We start from the raw sequence: 20,254 nt of genomic DNA on the forward strand, positions 1-20,254 counted from the left end.
TACAATCAATTTTTAATTAGCCGTTCAAAGATATTTATACCCCGTTAGAAATAACAATGTCAGGAGAGGATCGGCTTTTACCGAACTTCCCTCGCGCTATCTTACAGTATACAGGGTCAAAGAGATGAGAAAATCAAGGGGATATGGTTTCGTGATATATTGTACGCGTATCGATAGCCCAGTCCTGCATGTGCGTGTAGTTATAGGCCGTGAGGAAAAAAAAAAAAAAAAAAATTCACGCTGTGCAACTCAGTGTGCCCCGCTTATACTTTATTGTATCCTTTTGTCTTCGGTCCGCCTATACCCGTGTTCTTTGCACTTTTCTGACCTCGTGGGTGTAAGGTACACGAGCAAGAAACGGTATACACATACTACGCGTTCTTTATTTTTGCGAGCGTATGCAAATCGCGTCGCGTGCCCGGCAAGCTCTCCCTTTCCTCCGTATACGAAAGTGGGGGGGGGAAAGATGAGTAAAAGGAGGGGGGAGAAAATGGTATCGGTGTCTTCTGGCCACTGAGTTTTATATGGAAACGACGATGACTAGCAAGCCGGACGCTCGTAACGGACACACGATCTTCTTACATATGGGGCGATATTGGACGTGCAAAGTATTCATTTCGGGCTGCAACATTTTTTACAATCACTCTCTTACGCAGTTGACAGGCTGGTAACAACTTTTTTTTTTTCTTCTCTTCTTTTGGGGAGTTCACTTACGTGCACCAACTTTACAGTGATAATCGAATTTCGGTTAACTAATTGTTTTTAACTAAAAGCATTAAGTGAAAACAACCAAAACATGTGAGCCTTGACTTTTCCAACGTCTCGTATTGTTGCTTCCAATAGTTTAAAATCATCTTCATAGTTGTACTCCGTCATTAATTGATAACTTTTCGTTTATTCTATTCGGCAATTACGCTATTCGCATCACTTGCATGTATATATGACTCACCCAAATGTATACAAAGCTCCAATAAACAAGGTGGTAAATTGTGACGATTGATTCTCGACATTCGACCCCGAAACAATTGACTCTCTCATCTCATTGTATACATCATCGGCCGTGGAAATAAAAAAAAAAAAAATAAAAAACAAAAGCCTTAACGGCCAGAGGCTGTTTGTACACACAGCGAGCAAATCCCACAAATCGGGGATTCATGTATATATATGAGCGCGCGAACAATGCGAGCTTCGTGTATACACGGCCGGCGTCATCGACACACGTAATATACCCTCCGGCAAACGCGCGGGCGTTCCGTCATCGAATTCAATATGCAATATATGTATACGCACCTGTGCCGTCGCTGTTTGGGCGAGGCCGCGAGCGGATTTTAATTGGCGGGCCGCCAGTTTATATACCCATCTCCTCGATAAACCCGCGGGCAAGTATAATAAGCACAAACACCCGATCGACGGGGGAGGGATGTACGCTATCGACAAATGACAAATATTTGCTTCGCTGTTGGGAAGGGGGTGGGACGCGCAGCGCATCGTATACGATGGTGACCATCTCGCGTCGTTTTTTTCTTGTTTCGTCGCAGTACACATTCGGTGGTTCGGTATGTTGGTTGACTTTGCCATGGATTTTACCAACACCTCCGGAATGCCATATTTTTTCCAAGCTCCGTGCCATTTTCCGATAGCCAAAAAAAAAAAAAAAAAAAAAAAAAAAGGTTGGTAAAACGCGCCAGGGGCCCCCTGGATCCAATAATGAAACAAAAAAAAGTTTTCATCGGCCGTGCGCGTCAAGCAGCTGGCGTTATTAAGAAAGTTGGGCGAAAAATAAAAAATTAGCATTCGGCAAAATGAAGGAGGAGAAGACAATACCCGAGCGGGTGTAGTATATACACGCACTGCAAAAGAAAAATACGGACGAGGCACTTTCTCACCCCCAACCCACCCGGGGAAGACACTCGCGCGTTGGCAATGAAAAAACTTGGGAGAAAGGAAAATAAAAAAAAAAAAAAAAAAAAAAAAGCGAGAGAGGCAAGGGTGAAGAAAGTTTTTCCCGCAGGCGCTTTGAATTTTGTCCACGGGCCTGGAAAGAAAGGGGGAGGGGGGGAGCAAACGAAATAAAGGAGGAGGTGGCGGATCGGAAGGAAACCGGCCCTTTTCCAAAGACGCCGACGTTTATTAAGCCCGTCTCTCTCTGTTGTTTATTCAGCCACTGTTGCTCGCCCGCTGTGTCCTTTTTCCGCAGCGCACGACTAGCCGGCCCGTTCACGCGTTTTACCTGCGACGGCGCTCTTGGTTTTTCATTAAACCGATAGCTCCATTAGGTGTGTGTGTGTGTACAAGCGAAAGAGAGATGCTTGAAATTTATCGGGCATACCAGCACCGGAGAGTCCAAACCAAAAGTATCCGACGCGGCCACCCTCTGACCTTGGTGTATGTGTAGGGGGTGTAAAAAGTGTCAAGCAAATCGGAAGCGAAAGAAGAGAAACCACCGAAGCAAAATTGAAGAAAAAAAAAAAAGGGGTGCCGAGGGTCCGCGTATTCTAACGATGTATACAGGACGCGTATGGGGAATAAAATTGTCGAACCCCTTGAAAAATTCAAAGTCCACCCAGGATGATATTCGGAAGGCGGGCAGGAGTGTCTCGCGCGCACAAGGGGGGGGGGCTGATGTATAAAGTGAAAGATTCCACGGCCGGCCCTCCGCTCGCCTCCTTGTTACGTGCTCGGCATACCCTCGCTATATATGGTGGAGGGTTGGGGGTAGGATCACGGCGTACTGCGGGGACATTCGAGAGAATACCTTACGTACGGGGTGTCACTTTTGCCCAAGATTTTTCTTCCGCGCTTATTGACAATTTCTTCTTTTTTTTTTTTTTTTTATGTATACACCTGCACCGTGTATATGATAGACACCGAGCGAAAAAAAAGCAATAGGGGCACAAAGGGGAGGGAGCAAAGTGCAGGCGAGCGTTTACAATTGGCACGTGAAATTTAAAGAAGTCACCGGTGAAGGGGGGAGGGGGCAGCCCTTATACATCCATTCTGCGAGGCGGCCCTGGAAATTTACATTTCCTCGTCGGTCGTACCGGCGGGGTGGCTGCTGTCTGTTTGTCCCGCTTTCTTTTAAACGGAGGCAAAAGGGAAAAATCAGCCCTCGAGCCCGCACTTTCTCGCTTCTCCCCCTGATTTAACGGACTGTGCAGCTGAAAGGGGGGGGGGGTGGGATTACACTTGGCTGGCCGATGATCGAAAATATGCCGAGGAATTATTATTTGTAGAAAGAAGAGGAGGACATAAAAGACGGGGGTTGGGGGGGGAGCAAGTCGCGCCTCGAATAACGAACCAAGAAGTGGGGGGGGGTGGGGGGTCTTTGTTGGGAGACTTTCCAATCTGTGCTTTGCTCACCCGGTGATAATTAAATATTTAGCTCCCGATCGGTGCAAACGCTGATTGCAGAGTCCCTCGTCGGCCCGAAAAAGACCAAAGCGCTTTGTTTTTCCAAACCAATGAATAATACGCGCGTCGGGCAGCGATACGTAACACCACCAGAGGGAAATTAAAAGACGCCCGGTCGCTAAGCCCGCATTAGCCTAATATACCCCCCCCCCCTGACCCAGAGTATATGGGTAAGGTAAATGGCAAAGGCTCTCAAGGGCGGCCTTGAATATACAGTGGACCATTAGAGGCCGAAAGAGACTTAGATTTAGGTCGGAAATCAGAAATTCATTGTTATTCCGAGTTTGGGTGGTAAGGCCGTGGGTATTAAAGGCAAGGAGGAGGAGGAGGAGGAGGAACACCCCACCCGCGAAACGAGCGAAAGGGATCAGCATTCGCGGCTTGGCGTAATCCTATGCACTGCCGAGCTCGAAGAAAATCAGCGGGTAATCGACGCAATTTTTCCAACTCGATAGGAAAGAGTCACTTTCTCCCTTTTCCTGGGAGATTTTAGACTTTTCTTCGTCTTTTGCTATGTCGGTGCTTAACATCGTTAGTCAATAGATACAATATATTATGTGCAGGCAGCTACGTGGTTATTTCGGTCGAAGAAAATAATTATTGCGCATTACCTACCTGCAGGCACACACACACACTACTACACCGCAGGCAATACGGTGATCGATACTTGATTTATTTATTAGCGCACACGTCGATATATGGAGCTCGAGTGCTGCTGCGGATATGTATGTATTATATAAAAGTCAAGCGATGCGGCGTGCAGTATGGATATTCCGATACCTCTGGCGTCTCGGATGAATAAGAAAAGGGAGGCGGTCCTTTTAAATTAATTACATGATTTTCCGAGACGCTACGTAGCCTTCGGAGTAACTTTATTATCAATATTAAATTACACATATATACGTTTTTGTTCTCGTGCGCCGGAATATACGTATATACGAGTATATATACTTTAGCTTCGACTCGTTTGTTTATGGTAAACGTACAGTTCTGGTGCAATTGCTCCGACTGTTTTATTTAGATTTTTTCTCCAAAATTTCCGCGGGAAGTCACGTTGTCAAGTCTCGAGTCATACGCACCCTATTGGAAAGAAAAGAGGCGCCTGTTCGCGAAAAAAGAAGGTAAGAGGAGAGTGGGGTAATTATTCCGTAGGCTTGAAAAATTGCCGCATAATCCCGACATCGACGCGTCTCTCTTCCTATACGGACAGACGTGGTACACCCACCTATTGTACCGAGGGATACCACCGCTAGGGTGTACGTATACATAGGAGGGAGAAAGAGGAGATAAGGTGTAATGTATCGATAGCGTAATAAGGGAATGATTGGACGCGTTCGAAGGGGGAAGCTGCGGCAATTTTTCATACCCTAAGCGCGAGCTTTCTTCCGTTGAACGCCTCTATCGGCACTTAAACAGCTCTCTCTCTCTTCCTTTCTTTTTTAATGATTTATCGTACGTCGAGGTACGGGTGTGTACTTGAAAATGCGAGCTTTTGTTTATTTCATTGCGAAAATACCGGCTTAAACAAATCGATACCCCCTACCATCGGTACGGTCGACCGAAGCCATTACATTCATAAAAACGAGTACCTACGAATTATCGGTTTCGCAAAGGGTCACGATGACAATGGGACATTTCCAAATTCATCCACGACATAAGCACACAGCAATAACATCTTGTTCCAACGATTTTTCACGCCAAGTTTATGTTTGAAGCTCGACTAATCTCCCTCTGCCAGCGTGTTCGTCTGCCGCAATTTATAAAATGGAATTAGATCGTCTCCACAACCTCGACAAAAGAAAAAACAAACGACGTATTCCGCGACCTTTTGCACGCAGCCGTGCACGCCCGTTCGATACATTATTCATCTCTCGCTCGTCTTACTCAGCAGAGCGTCTCCTTCTCGGTTGGCTGTAAAAGCGCGAGTAATCGCGAGGGTTGGCGGAATGAATTTCGCGGCTTTTGCACCGAATGGAGAAATATACGAGGACAAGGGGAGCAACTATATTTTGACGACACTGCGATTCTCCGCTCTTAACTTTTTTTTTTTTTTCTTTTCTTTTCTTTTCTACAAAATGCTTTCATATACTCACTCACGCCTCGTGCATTCATTTCGTTACACCTACGTCCATCGACAAAAACATATTTACCATTCCAAGGGTCCCGCGCGCGTCACCTCACAAAACAATACACCATGTATACACATGCAAGTGCTCATCTCAGCTGCGGTACATATTATATACATATACATGGCAGGCAGTGAGGCGAAAATAAGTGCGACTCGCAAAAGCCACACGGCCGATTGTGCTCGCTTCGAGAGCCAAAAGGAAAAAAAAAGGAGAGGGGCGAGGATAAAGACTGACAGACGTTCATCCTGCCTGGCTGCCACCGCGTTTATTACACGAGCGGAGCGTAATGCCTCTCCTTTGGAATACGAAGGGGATGCCGGGGGGTGGTGGTCCTCTCCTCCTTCTTCTTCATCTTCCATGCTCTCCCATTCATTGACGCCCCCCCTGCCCCACCCTAGCCCCAGTGTCTTTGCAAATACACGGAGGCACTTTCGCGCGACTAATTGTGGTGGTGGTGGCTTTCTCCTCGGCTGTTGTTAAAATTTTTACCACCTCGAAGAGCATTCGCAAAGGAATGAAAAAAACAGTGGTGCATATAGGTACATGTAATACAAGACTCTCGGGGTGGGGGGGGGGAGGGGAGGCACGCAGAGCTTATACCGTATAGCGCTCGTATTATCCGGAAGAAATTACCTCGGCGCGTTATACCTATTCCGTGGTATCTGATCACGAGAGGGAAGCGCTTCGCCGAGTTTTCCGTCCCGGGCCATAAATATAAACAAATCCCGGCCATTAGAGCCGAGCCGGGGACTCACTCTATCGACAGCCCGACTTACACTCGGGAGCGCATTAACTCTCGATACGAAGCGCCGATTTTCCGATAGCGCGGCTCTTTTGTTTTATTTTCTTTTTTTTCTTTTCTCCATCTTTCTTTTTTCTTCCCTTTTGCGTATACATTCATCGGTAAGATACCAAGGGGCAGGGGTGGGGTAGTACAAGCTAAGACGGGGGGCAATGGAGGAGGCGCCGAAAAGGAAGCGACTTCATAAATCACCGGAGAGAGAGAGAAAAAGAGGAGGCTCGGGACGCGTGAAAATTCTAGGGTCAGCAGCTTTTTCCCCCTCCTTTTTCCTCCGTTATACTTGATACCTTGTACATGCAAATAAGCGTTGCGGATTAATTTGCCGATAAGTACAGCGTTGCTACGAGGGATTACTCGCTCAATCCCAAGTATGTATAAGGCATACCTAGGAGGAAAAAAAAAAAAAAAATCATGCGTCACAGGGAAAAGTGCGGCGCGATACTTTATTTACTCGGACACGGCGGAGGGAGGGCGTCTGACCGTTTCCCACGATAAATATACACGCGCACGCACTTTGGGGTGATTTGCAACTTTTGCTCTCCTCTCGAGGATGTGTAGGGAGAATTTCCGGGGGCTCGCCACTGCGTTTCGTCTGATTCACGAGCGCGTCGGAGCTCTTTTTTCCTCCACGAAAATTTACAGCCGCCGTTTTTCCGGACAATGCCGACAATCGATGGGTCTCTACCCTGTACTAATTTTCTCGGGTTATTGGCACATCCTCAAAAGTTACGTAAAACTGGACGATCTCTCGAGTGATGAAAAGCGCCTTTACTCGCACGGTGTACCTAACCCGAAAATTTCCACCGCTCCATCCACCGTGAAATTACCCCATGCCCGTCAAAGTCGAGGAACGATCTCCTTCTAAAAAAAGGGGGGGGGTGCGAAAGAAAGGAATCGGATATGTACAGCTTCGAGAGAAGCACTCGCCGAGATGATCACGTTAGAATCCGCGGCTCGACAAAACGCTCCGTCATTTTTACACCCCCTGTATACGCGCCCGTACATTCCGAGTTCGGATGGAGCGGTCAAGCCACTGACGGCCGGTCGTCCATCATGTACACCAGACGTTTATGGACTGTTCAATCCCCCGTGATAAATTTCAGCCGTAAAAGCGAAAAACTCGAAAACGTACAAATTTTTACCCTCAGAGCTCGTCACGTTATAAATAATTGATATTCTATGGCCACACCGTGGGGAAGGGGCCGAGTCCATAAAACCATGGGTGCCATTTAAATATTTATCGTAAAGAAAACAGGCGATTAACCATACACGCACGCACACATCATTCCGATCGGGGAGGAAATCTTGGGCACTTTTTCTTCATCTTCTTGCGTAATTTTATTAACCCGTGGGGGTTTTATGGGGCCGTATCGATCAAAAAGTTTTTATTGGCTTTCCACGTGCGTCCGCTCGGGACATTTAAATATCAACTCGTACGCGATGACATAATAAAACACTAAAATCTCGGAATACATACACACGTGGGGGATTGGGGGGACGAGGCAGGATACAATAAATATACACACATCGGTAGAAACGGCGGTCCCCTTGGCATTGTAAAGTGGAAAATCTTTGAAAAATCCCCGCGATAACGAGATCCGAAATTGTCCAGCAAGTGAGCGCACAGTCGTCATGGTTATGACCGCAATGGTCACGGGGAGGGTTGGGGGGAATATCCTCGAAGATGGTCTCCGCATGTACACGCGCAATAATGAGCTAATGTAGGTAATAGGATTAGCCGGCCGGGGAGCGAAGAGGATATCTTCTTGTAATTGGCTGCCGAATACCTGCAGTTGGCCGGGGTGCACGAGCTGTCCTTAAGGGGTTGAAAAGCTCAACCCACGGACGGGCTCTATCGCTCCGTAAGCTTAAGAGGTTTACCCCCCGCTCTCTTTCGGACACACGCTTGTTTCTCCCTCGAGAAAGGCGAGAAAAAAAAAAAAAAAAGAAAAGTTCAAACGCGTCCAGAGCAAAACTTGATTTAATTAAAGCAGAGTATACGAGCACCACCTTGCATGCATATTTCCACTCGAGGACACTTTCTTATCCGGCTCCGCGGCAGAACCGAGTCCTCGGGAGCCGGAGATTTTATTAAGATCCGAGGCTTGGGCTATAAATGCGCTCCGTCTCTTGGCTGTAAATGCCCTCCCCGCGCGCCCAACCCGGGCACAATGTATAAGTATATCCTTGAGAAGGAGAAAAAGCGATCTTTATTTTTACGTCTGCCTTCGATCGCCGATGTCCACACCTCGGCTGTATATAGGTACGTGTGCATAGGGGGGGGGGGGCATTGCAGCAGCCGATCGTAACTCGGCAAATGACCCTATTTCTCGGAGACTGTGGGGGGCAGGGGAGTTCTAAAACTCACCGGTTTATACACCATACGGGGGTTTTTGTTTTGTATACGCATCCTTTGCAACAAGATAATCCAAGATGAAAGAAAGTTGTGAAAAACACTCGTATAAGCCACCAGAGGGAAGAAAAAAAAAAAAAAGAGCAAGTTGGGCTGTATGGCACGCACACCCCCCGGGCGAGAGCCGAAACACATCGGGTGCAATTCCCTCCCGCCACTTGGTGCCCCATAGCTATACACGTATAGGCATGGTGTCGGTGGCCAAGGGAGGACGGCAATCCGCAGCGAAATCTCTTCCACCGTAAACGGCTAAACAAAGAGAACTCGGCTCGATCCATTCTTTACGGTCCCCCTCCTCCTCCTCCGTTTCGCCGGACACTGAGCGACGCGTCGCCACCGCCGTACAGCCCCTCCTTATCGGCCGCTGTCCACGTACATACATATACGGCTCGGGACATCATCCATCTAATTCGAGGCGTTACGCGCGGCCACCCTCTCTTGGATACTTTTTTTTTTTTCTTCTCCTCTCCACCCCAAAGCCGGAGATTTGGCCGCTGGCTGCAAGATCGTTTTCGTCACGATGTGTTTTTTGTCCAGCGCCGCTCTGCGATACAGCCGGACAATTTTTTCCCGAGATATAGAGATGTTCTCTATTTTTTTTCTTCTTTACCCGCGTTTTTGGGTACCCATGTACACATTAGGGGCTATACGCATTGCTGGCGTCTTTCACGTCTAAAAAATACAGAGCGAGGGGATGAAAAAAAACAAAGAAAAAGGCAAATTATCCGGTGTGCAAGGCAATAAATATCAGCCGAGGCGTTTCAGACAGTATGCTTAATTCAATCGTGTTATCCTGTTTCAATCAGTTTTAAACAAAAACGATGGGAGCCAAGGAGAAAGAAAAAAAAGAAGGTTGGGGAGTTCCGTCGATACTTCATACCCCGTACAACATTATCCCGGGCCAACGGGGTAGAACGGCCCTCGTTTTCTTCCTTCCTTCATTCTGTGAGAAAAAAAAAAAAAAAAAAAAAAAAAAAAAAAGTTGGAGAAGAAAAGAAGGGAGAGAAGGTCTCCTGGCCCATAATAAAGGACACGCTCTGGATTAATGTCGCGAGGCTCCTGTCCTCGAATCCAATCAGCATTACGCCACCCCGACAATAGCCAGCCAGCCAATCGCGCCCCCCTTACGCTTATACACTCTTCTTCTCCTCCCCGGCGCTCTCGTCTCGAGCCGATATTATCAACTGCACCTCCTGGCCGACGACCCTCGATTAACTCGTCAACCAGCTGGCCTTTTTATTCCTCCCCCCCCCCCCCCAGTTGGCAATTCTCTTCGCGCTGAAAAAAAAAATTACATTCCACGACAATCCAGTGTACCTTCTCCCTCCCGATAAACAAGAGTCGCCCCGCCACCACATCGGAGCCAATCCCAACTCCGAGGGTGTGACAAGTAAGGCCGAGAAAGCGCGTCTTGAGAAGCAAATCAACCCTCGGCGCGGCTTTTAAGCATCGAACGTAAAGCGACACCGACACCACTCGCCCATGTTAATGACGAGCCACGAGGACCATTGGGTTTCTTTTTTTACCCCGCCTCGCCTGGACCCGCTTCGCAGCTTATTAGAATATCTTCGGCTGGCCCCCTTCTGTTTCCAGTGGACTCGATTTGGATGTTGAATTGCGCCCCTTTGTACACGCAGGACTGATTGGGCAAAAAACCATCATCGTCCATCTCCATGCAAAACCCCACCACTGGCGTATCTATATGCTCTGGGGAAAAAAAAAAAAGAAAAATCTAAAACGGTCTCGCGGCGAGTGTTTTACGAGGCCCCGCAGAGGACGGGCTAACGCGATGAGATACGTGGGCCGTGGGCAGTCATGTTTAAAGGGCCAGCAGATCCCTTTCCGCGTACAGCCTCCGCTGCCTACAAGTATACACACGCCGACTCCTTTTCTTCGCGGGATCCCTGGGTATATATGTACGCGTGTGCGGCCGAAGGGACGAGCAACGTGGCAATATATCAGTTCCGTATTCTAATGTCCAGCCAGGGCCTACACGGTTAATACGAAAAGTGCCGACGCTGCAGCTCGTAGAAACGCGTCAGCCGAGGCTTCCGGTCACATCCTCCTCCCCCCTTACACACCGCCAACTGGGCATTACGAATTTTCTCCGAATCACTGGGCTATTTCGGGGTCGTTTCTTTTGTCTACGCAACTGCTCGTGATGCGTTTTCGCTTCGCATCGTCATTACCGTGATTTTCCTTGAAAAGAAAAGAAAATAGATAACGTGTACCTATCCGCCGATTGTCCACTGCACATGTAGTACCAAATAATTCATCCATGTACGCGCGTGCACGGGAGCACCATTATCCTCCTCCACACCGCACAGCAAAGTAAAGGTCCGAGGGTACAATACGTATATATTATAACATAATATGGAGGAAGCAAATCTACTGCCTGACAGACGCACGTATACCTCTACTGCACGCGCGTGTAGGCATTGTAAGGGACGTGGGTCGCGGAGTTTGTTCTTCGCGATAATGACGACAAAGACATTACACGTGCGACCTGCTGATATAACCGGCTCGTCCCCCCCCACCCCTCTACGCTACGGGACGGATATCTGCGGGTCGCACCGGCCCTTTCGTTACCGCACAGCCGGGACACGATATCCGGTCAAAGATAATTGGAAGAAAATGCGTCCATATACTGGTATTCACGCGTGTCTTTCATATACCTACACGCGTTAGTTTGCGCTCCCCATTGTGTTAATACCGATCTTGCGTGTAACATGGGGTATGACTTTTCCGACTCGTCGTATAAGACTCTCGTGGAGTCGTGTAAACCGTGAAGTCACATGGTTTCGCATCGAGGGAAAATTAAAATAACATAAACGCCGTGCGATTGGTCAGCTCGCTTTGTCACCGGTTGGCCTGTGTCTATAAATACAACACGCGATCACCCCGGCGGCGTTTGTTATATAAATAGAAAACGTACCCGACCACGTGTATAGTATATTTTACATTTTACCGCAGGCTGCACTAGATGTATGGCTTTCTTTTTTTGCTTCAATATACCTTGCGCTGCTCAAAGTCCGGTGTCATCTTCGCACCGCCCATGTGTGTACAATATATGGTATATACGTGTGTACCGGTATTGCTCTGACGCTCGCGCGAAATACGAATAAAGCCGTGTATATATTATATGTGTGCAGAGTGGCTCTCGCTTTCCTTCGTTTTTTTAACGCGCGATTTTTCATTCGTTGGAATATTAACGTCAGCCGTTTTACAAACGTGCGCGGATCTCAAAACATTGGTACTCCCCGCCGCTTTTGTCGAATGTATAACACATATATATCCGCGCGTGTGTGTGTGTGTGTGTGGTGTAGTAACGACAATTCGATAGGCAAATATTTATGCGATTATTTGAAAAACTTTCGTATGGGTATACGAGGTAAGGGGAAAAGAAAGCAACGAAAGAACAAAAGGAAACAACCGATAAATAATTAACTCGGTGCGAAAAAGGAGGGTAGCAGCAAAAAGTACGAAAGAGAGTTGCCTCCCTTTTTTGCCCACCCGTGTATCACCTCTCGTTAATATTTAGCGATTCAGGCAAAAGTGGCTCGTATCGCCTTTTCTTCAAACACATCTTTATCCCTTTGCTACTTTCTTTACTTCAAGCGTTGTAACGACAAAACGCATTTGGGTGCTGCTGCAACATACCCAATTATCAATCATCCCCAAGTCACAGTCACAAGTAGAGTACGTGGCAGAACAATGGACAACAAAACTTAATCGCCGAAAGTTCAAACCATGTACCTACTGAGTTCATCGTTACAGATGACAAGCCGTTATGTGATTCATGTTCGAGAATAACACGGTATACGTCGTGTACACCCCAATGACTGAATAAACGCTAAAAATAGTAAATTCCAATTATATGGTACATGGATGATCTATTTCAGGAGCCTTTTTTTCAATGAATCCAATACAACCCTTAACGAAATGTTTTTCTTTCGTGGTGTCAAAATAGATTTTCTTTTCTCTTTGTGCAGTACTGCCGTTACTTATGTTCCTTTCTTTCTTTTTTCCCCTTGTTTTTCTAATGAGCAAAACACTTAAAAGGAAAGGCTGCTCCAGCCTATAAATAATACTTAACGTAATGTCCAGATAACGAACTCGCCCAAGTTGGAAAGGAGAAGGGAAGGAAGGGGCTCTCGCAGTCGTCCGACTGGCGGCGGTGGAAGCATTTTCCAATTAATCTAAAACACACGAGCTCATTAAAAAAAAATCTCAAAGTCCCTCGCACGTAGGCACTTGTCGACGCCACCGACGTCGTCGAGCCCCGTTTTTTTCGGACGCGCGTATACCTCTTGAGCCCTGCCCGCTCCTCCTCCTGCTTCTCAGATAAAAAATTAGCTCGAGGGCCAGCCGCCTTAAATCATATATTTATCGCGACATTAATTCAACCCCTTTTTCGGGGCTATACGCCACTGCTCGCCCCTTTACCAACCCTTTCCTCGTTTGCTCGCTCCGGGACCTTGTCCCTCCCTCTCTTTCTCGCTAATTTCTCAGATTCAAGTATTTTTCCGCGTACGCGTGTATGCTCAAATCCTCTCGTTTATTATTTAGAAGGGGGGAAGACAAGGAGAAGCGCCAGCGACTGCTACACTCTCTACTGTTATCATATAAAGAGGCGGAGGCAGAGGGGGGGGGACGTTTCCACCCTTTTCACGTGACGACGCGCGGCATTATCTCTTCTTACTTTTCTCCGCAAAAGAGACCGGGACGGCGCTCCCTTTTTCTCCCCCTCCCCCCTTACTTCGTTAAATTGTTCGTTCGTACGCAAACACGTTCGCCCGCTAAACACGTATACACGTGTGTATCACGGGTGTAGAGGCACCCGAGGAATTTATCTCTCGCTTCGACCGTCCACACGTACGTGTACGCCAGTCCCTTTTTTTTCGTTCGAGGCTGCCTCCCGGTGTGTTTCTCGCACTCGCCAAATTAGCCCCCGTGGACCTACCATTCCCCCCCCCTCACAATTCTTTGAGTTCTCCCTTTCTTTTCTCACAACGCGGTCACGGTCCAGCGATGACGCGCCCTGGGACCACACGGGCGTTTTATTGTTACCAAGGCAGGCAGGCGTGATACGCGCGTCAGCGAACGTGCGAATGGATAATCGAGTGGAAGGCCCGATTCCTCTCTCGGACTAATCACTCGAGTGCCAACCGTGCCCCCCCCCCCTCTCGTTACGACCGGTAAAAATAATTGCTCCTCGTTGCCGATTTTGTTTGTGTTTTCTCGCTCACGCGTCATCCAGTACGCAGCGATAAATCGATCACCTTCCGCCTCATTCGCCCTGACTCCCGTCACCCCGTAAATACACACACGCACGCACATTATATTAATATACCTTCCGAATCACCGCGCGGAAGGGAATGACAAGTTAATGTATTCGCCGATGCAGTCGTCACCGACAATTTCATTCTCTCGAGCATCGGTAATTTGGGCCAGCTTGGCTATATAGGCTCTCTTCCTTCCTGGGCGCATTGTTTGGCTCTTTGCTCCCATGAGAAAACCACGCAACGGGTCGTCGTCTTTGTTGCAGGCGCTACACTCGTATACTCACCCATGGCTCTCTTTTCGCGACTAATTGTCGTATACGGCGCGCAGGATCCGTATTGGGGTCCCCGTGTAAGCTCCTTACGCGCGATTAAGTGCCTCCTTTCCCCCCCCCCCTCTCTCTGCGGGGCAACTCTGTCGTGTTCTTTTATTTTCACCGTCAAACTGTATGTAGCCCCAATGCAGTTGCTTAACTTGATTCTTCGGCAATTATTGGCTTTTCTCCCGAAATATACATCAGTGAAGACTATATGTATATACATGTGTACGAGACAGTCGCCCGAACAAATAGGCCGGGTAGCGGAGCGTTCAAGGGGCAATTGTTGGTTTTCGAAAAAAACATTCGGACCCGCTTCTGATAAAACATTTCGGAGAAAACGGAGTCGACAGCGGCAAGAGTTTCGAAATGGAAAAAAAAAAAAAACGAGTTGCTCCTCGCGGACGAGCGGCACGGATATCTGGGAAGAGAGAGAGAGAGAGAGAGGCTCGGGTGTGGGGTTTCTTTGACGGGGCCGTTGTTTGTTTAATAAATACATATTTAGTACACACGCACAACGAGGGCCCGGCTGCTTTACTCCGCGCGTGTGTGTATACAGCGCGTATGGGCACGCCGCCCATTTTTGCCCCGGCTTTTTGTTGTCATAGGACCGCGGCGTTGGGCTGCTCTGCTACTTCTTCTCCCTCTCTATATGACCCTCTTCTCCTTTTTCCATACATACACACACGCGCGTTTATATATATATATATATATATATATATATATATATATATATATATATATATGTACCTGTAAATCTTGGGCAGTCGGTGCTTGAACGAAAAAGGGACCGAAAAGACCAACCTATAGGGAGTAATGTACGCCTCTCTCTCTCTCGAGGGATAGGTATGTACGCGAATGGACGCTTCGAGAGCACGTACCTGCCTAGTTAGCGATTTTCGTCACGTCCTTCAATTTCGGCAGTTTTGCACGGAGCTTGCAACAACAATTTAATGTAAAACCACATGAGTAGTCGCAAAAAACTATAAAGGTAAACCCGCGGTAAGCCGAAAATACAGCCCATCGCCGGATCAACTATCCACGTACACACGAAAACCCCCTACGTGTACAACACATATACTCTCGGTTTCGCCTCTCTCCCGATGCCGATCTCTCCACGTTTACTCGCGTGGGGTTATAAATAAACCTGTTTCGTGAATAAACAGCAGATGCATTTCGTGCATTAGAAAATAACACAACTCTCCCCTTCGACGTATACACCCAAAGCCGCGTCAGCCTCGTATATTCCACGAACTCTCTTTTGTACTTGTATACATATACATATATACGAATTTCCCATCGCTCTCTCTCTCGCATCAAATTTTTTTTTTTTTTTTTTTCCTCCTCTCCTTCGATTTTTTCGTTGTATTATTTTTTGCTCCCATTGAACAAACACTCGCGTACCTATATGTATATATATATATGTACCCATCGCGAGGCGAAGACGAAGAAAAAGCGAGAAGCCGAGCTCTGCTCAGTCTCAATCCACCAGAGCCTCATACACATATGCCTCGTCTCTGACGCGTCAAGTGCCCGTGTGTATACATATATTATATGCGAGGAACAATGCGCTCTGTGTACCGGTTGCACGTAAAATGTACGATAGGCCATGTATAAATATCGGATTGTGTAAAATTATCACATATAGCACTACTAAATGACGCACGATCCCCCGCCTTTGCTTTGTCCCCGTGACGAAACTCTGGAGGTTTTGTCAAAGGCCGCTTTCAGAACCCATATAGCTCCCGATCGGGGAGGGAAAACCACGATTTTTCGCTCCTTCTCCAATAACACACGGTGTACCACTATCACAAGCCCATCCCCCACCCCCCACGGGGCAAATCGTGCCCTCGTTACGTGTAAACAGAGCGGTCTCTCTCGCATCTGCCATGGGGAGCCGCTGCAACAGTCCATCATCATCATATATGTCATCTGTCCCAGTATATAAATACATTACAAGCAAGTAGTTTGCGATTACGAGCGAACGTGCATTGAAAATCAACAAAAATCATTACAACGATCGACTGAGCTTCATCACATTCTACAACCCCGGGTATGAGCAAACCTTTGCCGCTTCGCTCCCTCCCGTTGTTTTGTCACTGTGTACTTATATTATGTCTACTTACTTTTTTTTCTTAATTAGAAGAGCCGTTTGCGATACCACCCCCCGTCCCTTGATTGGGTGTTTTCGCACGCTAAAATGTTACTTAAGTATACCTATGATGCAGGATAAATGTAGAAAAAACGAAGAAAAAAAAAAAAAAAGTGTCCCGCGCGCGGATTTGCATTTTCGAAAAAGGGAGCGAAGGGCTTTCAGGATGGGGTGACACGGGGCGGGGAGAAAAAACAACGGGGGGAGGCCGAAGAAGAAAACAACAATAACCTGCATCGGGGACACAAGCATAAGCACATACGGAGAGGCAGCATCTCTCTCTCTCTCTCTCGAGCCATACAGTCTCACGGCGCGCGCGGTCATTGACAAGCCTATATACCTACCGGGCGGAGAAAAAAAAAAAGAAAAAAGAAAAAAAAAACGAGAACAAGAAGAACAGAGAGAAAGAGAATCGAGTCACGGTGTATGTAGGGTGGAGGAGCACGTGTGCGATCGGTAATGTGTACATAGCCGGCAACACCACGTATAATATATATATACATTATACGCACATTCAGAAAGAGAGAGAACTGAGAAACGAATAAGAGAGAGAGAAGATATGACAGGGGGCAAAGCATCGGTGGGGGGGAGGCTAAAAGAAGCAGAGAGAGATAGGCCTGTTGGTCGGCGATATTTGTTTATATTTACACAATAAGCAACGCACACACACACACACACACACGAGCAGCCCCGACGTGCGCGCCATCCATCCATCCATCCATCCATCCCAGCTGTCTTTCTTTCTCTCTCTCTCTCTCATTCCTTTTTTCTCTTTTCGTTCGGCTGCCGGTACAACACGAGCGAGACTCTCGGAGCGCTGCTTTTATTAGTGTTGCTTAGTCCTCGGCAGCGCTGTGCCGCGTTTACATGGCCCGTAAGTTTTCACCCGCAAACGTGTGTTCTCTCGTATGTGGATTTAGCTCGCGTTATCCTGCCTTTGGACGCGGGGGTGGGTTGGTGAAGTAACGGCCCCGTCCACGTGACAGTGACATACCCGCACCACGCGGTGATGGGGTGGTTGCGCTCGGGTGGTCGAAAGTGTTGAGATTTTTATTGTTTCGCACTTTTCTTGGTGCAAGGATTTATGGCACCGACAAGTGAGCGCGGGAGTGCCGGAAAAGTGAATGGTTTCGTCCCCAAGGGTTTCCAAAGTGGTGCACCGATCGTGAGCTGTGGGAACGATTTTGCGAACCTCGATCATCACCATCGATGACACGTAAAAGTGCGTCGATTTAAAAAAAAAAAAAAAAAAAAAAAAAAAAGTGTTTAACGCAATTGTTTTAAAAAATTGCAACCTGGTGCGTAAACAGCGAGCAAACGAAAATTTCGCTAAACATATGTATATACATCATCATATCGAAGCGCGGAAACGATTGGTGCAATTATTTTGTTGCTCCCGGTTGAACGCGCGCTTTCGAAAGAAAGAACAATAACGCGCCTCCTCACGTGCAAACAATCAATAACCGAGTGACTTCAAAATATTTGAATTCATTCGGACCAAAGTTTATATATTTCGCACGTCACTCGCTCAAGAAATATATAATTATTACTCTCGTGTTGGTGTGTTTTTGCACAAGTTTTTTTTTTTTTTTTTTCTTTCCATCGAAACTCGAGGTGTAAGGGTTTTTTCCTCCCAAAGTCAAGGGCTTGGTGCTTCTCGTTGCAGGACGATGGCATAATGGACCATGACACGGACGGTGACGGAGCTATAAACTTGTCAACGTCCCAGCGACCCTCCGCCTCGACGACGCCCAACGGCGACGCGTCTCTCTACGGTCAAGATCAGCAGGATAACGATCAGGTGAGCCGATAGTATGATGGCCGATTTTATATTTCTTCGTTTCAATGCTAAGATATCGGTTATACAGTAGAGAGCTCCCGCTGGGCTGCTCGAAAATGTTTGGTAAACAAATGAAAAAAAAGCAACACCTCCTCTCTTTTTTTTTTTATCTTTTATCAGAGCCCCGATTTGGGAAACGAGGCCAAAACAACAGGTATCATACCGCTCGGGTCGCTGATCGCAGTGTTTGCGGAGAAGATCGTTGCGACACGCTCTCATTTTAATTGTGCTTGTTGTTCGGTCCAATAATTTGATCATTCTTTTTTTTTTTTTTTTTTTTTTTTTTTTTTTTTTTTTTTTTTTTTCGTTAAATAATGAAAACTGCTCTGGAATACCGGAGTTGGCAGTATCGAATTTTCTTGTTTCCTAACAGAAAATCGATGCCTTTAACGTATACGTGATGCAGTTACGAGAGACACACCGCGATTAAAGTTTTATAGAATCGCAAGTTGATCTTGTATTAAATTTTTCGCAAAATCTCGACTGCAATCGAATTCTCTCGTCTTGGCACAGATTCCATGAATTTATATCGAGAAACGATACAAAAAAACGAGTTTGATCGATTATTTTGCATCGTAAACTTATTTGTATTACCATCAATTGCAAGAATTGTACACCGAACGGGCGAGAATCTAAATCAAATTATTCATAAGCGGCGTATAAAATCGAAAACGCCCTTCGCTCCGATACTGCTCATATACGAGCAAGTAAAATTAAAAAAAGGAGTCGTTCGCCACACGAGCGCGGCTCTCCCACGCCTTTTTTTCAAATGAAAAGCCCGCCACGTATGTGCCGAAAACAGACGCTTTTTCACGCGAGAGATGGGCCCTTTGCGTTTTTGAATTGAGTTTGAAACCACCCCGCGTCGATTTAACGGCTCGCTGACACGTGCACGTGTGTATATTATATGAACCGCGGAAACGAGAAGAGACGTGGAACAAAAGGGGAAAGGAGGACTAGATATGGGGATTGTGAAAAAAAAAGCTTAGCCGAAAATCAGCAAATTATCCTACGAGGTTTAGGGTAAAGCGTCGTATATATAACCACCGTGTACTTACGAGTAGCCAAGTATATAAGTATATCAATTTACGTTCATCGGAACACACGGCGACGACGCTATCGCGCATTCATGGCTGTTGACTCGTAACCGGAGTAGTAGGTATATAATATTATATGTACTAGTCGCTGTTACTCGCTTATCGTCGGAAAGTACAGGGCAGAGGGGAAGGCCTACAATTTAGACGGTGCCAGCTGGCGCTTACACTCCCGGACGCGTAAGTATTACACGCTAGGTACATTTGTTGCACCCTCACATACATACATTTTTTGTTCCATGGAGAAAGAGAGGTGCTGCTGGCTCCGCGTGCGTGCATACACGAGGTATTATGTGTCGGGGGGTTGACACAATCATCAGCTGATCCTGTAATTATACTGCACACGCACATGTACTTGGAAAAACGGAGGCACTTATTGTATAGGTATACACTTACTCTGTGCGCTCGTCTCGCATACCATCCTCGCGAGAAAACATATGTGTACATGTGCCAACCGATCTCTCCTTACCGTAATCGAGAAGTGTACACGCGTTGCGTGGGTGGTGAGACGTTACCGCGATTTCTCGTCCCATGAGCAATTCGACGTGTAGTGATTATACTGAAAAAAACGTCCAAGAGTGACGAGAAGAGGGAAACTTAAGCAAAACTATGACAAAGAGCCAACTTGGGATTCAAGTCTCCTCTGAATGGAATGGCATATACATACATGTGTACACCCAGTCCACCCTCGAACATAATATAGTATATAGTTTCCAAAGGAGCCGAACGCGCGATCGCAACCATATAGCCATAGGATACATACATAGACACTGTTTATAATTTAAGGGCAAGGGGGTAGACAAGAGTCGAGGGT

At 46.9% G+C, this 20,254-nt stretch overlaps 1 protein-coding gene across 1 annotated transcript in view; it reads left to right on the forward strand.

Moving 5' to 3' along the window:
• Positions 1 to 20,254, forward strand: part of FoxP (forkhead box transcription factor P) — a 193,532-nt gene that overhangs the window by 108,718 nt on the left and 64,560 nt on the right. Inside the window, exon 3 of the mRNA XM_089594431.1 lies at positions 18,173 to 18,307. Coding sequence (XP_089450557.1) covers positions 18,173 to 18,307 — 135 coding nt within the window. The remainder of the gene's footprint in view (positions 1 to 18,172; positions 18,308 to 20,254) is intronic.

Source organism: Copidosoma floridanum, unplaced genomic scaffold (genome assembly GCF_036245765.1).
Source record: "Copidosoma floridanum isolate Cflo_tuat_1 unplaced genomic scaffold, Cflo_Japanese_pri ptg000021l, whole genome shotgun sequence".
Taxonomy (NCBI): Eukaryota; Metazoa; Arthropoda; class Insecta; order Hymenoptera; family Encyrtidae; genus Copidosoma; species Copidosoma floridanum.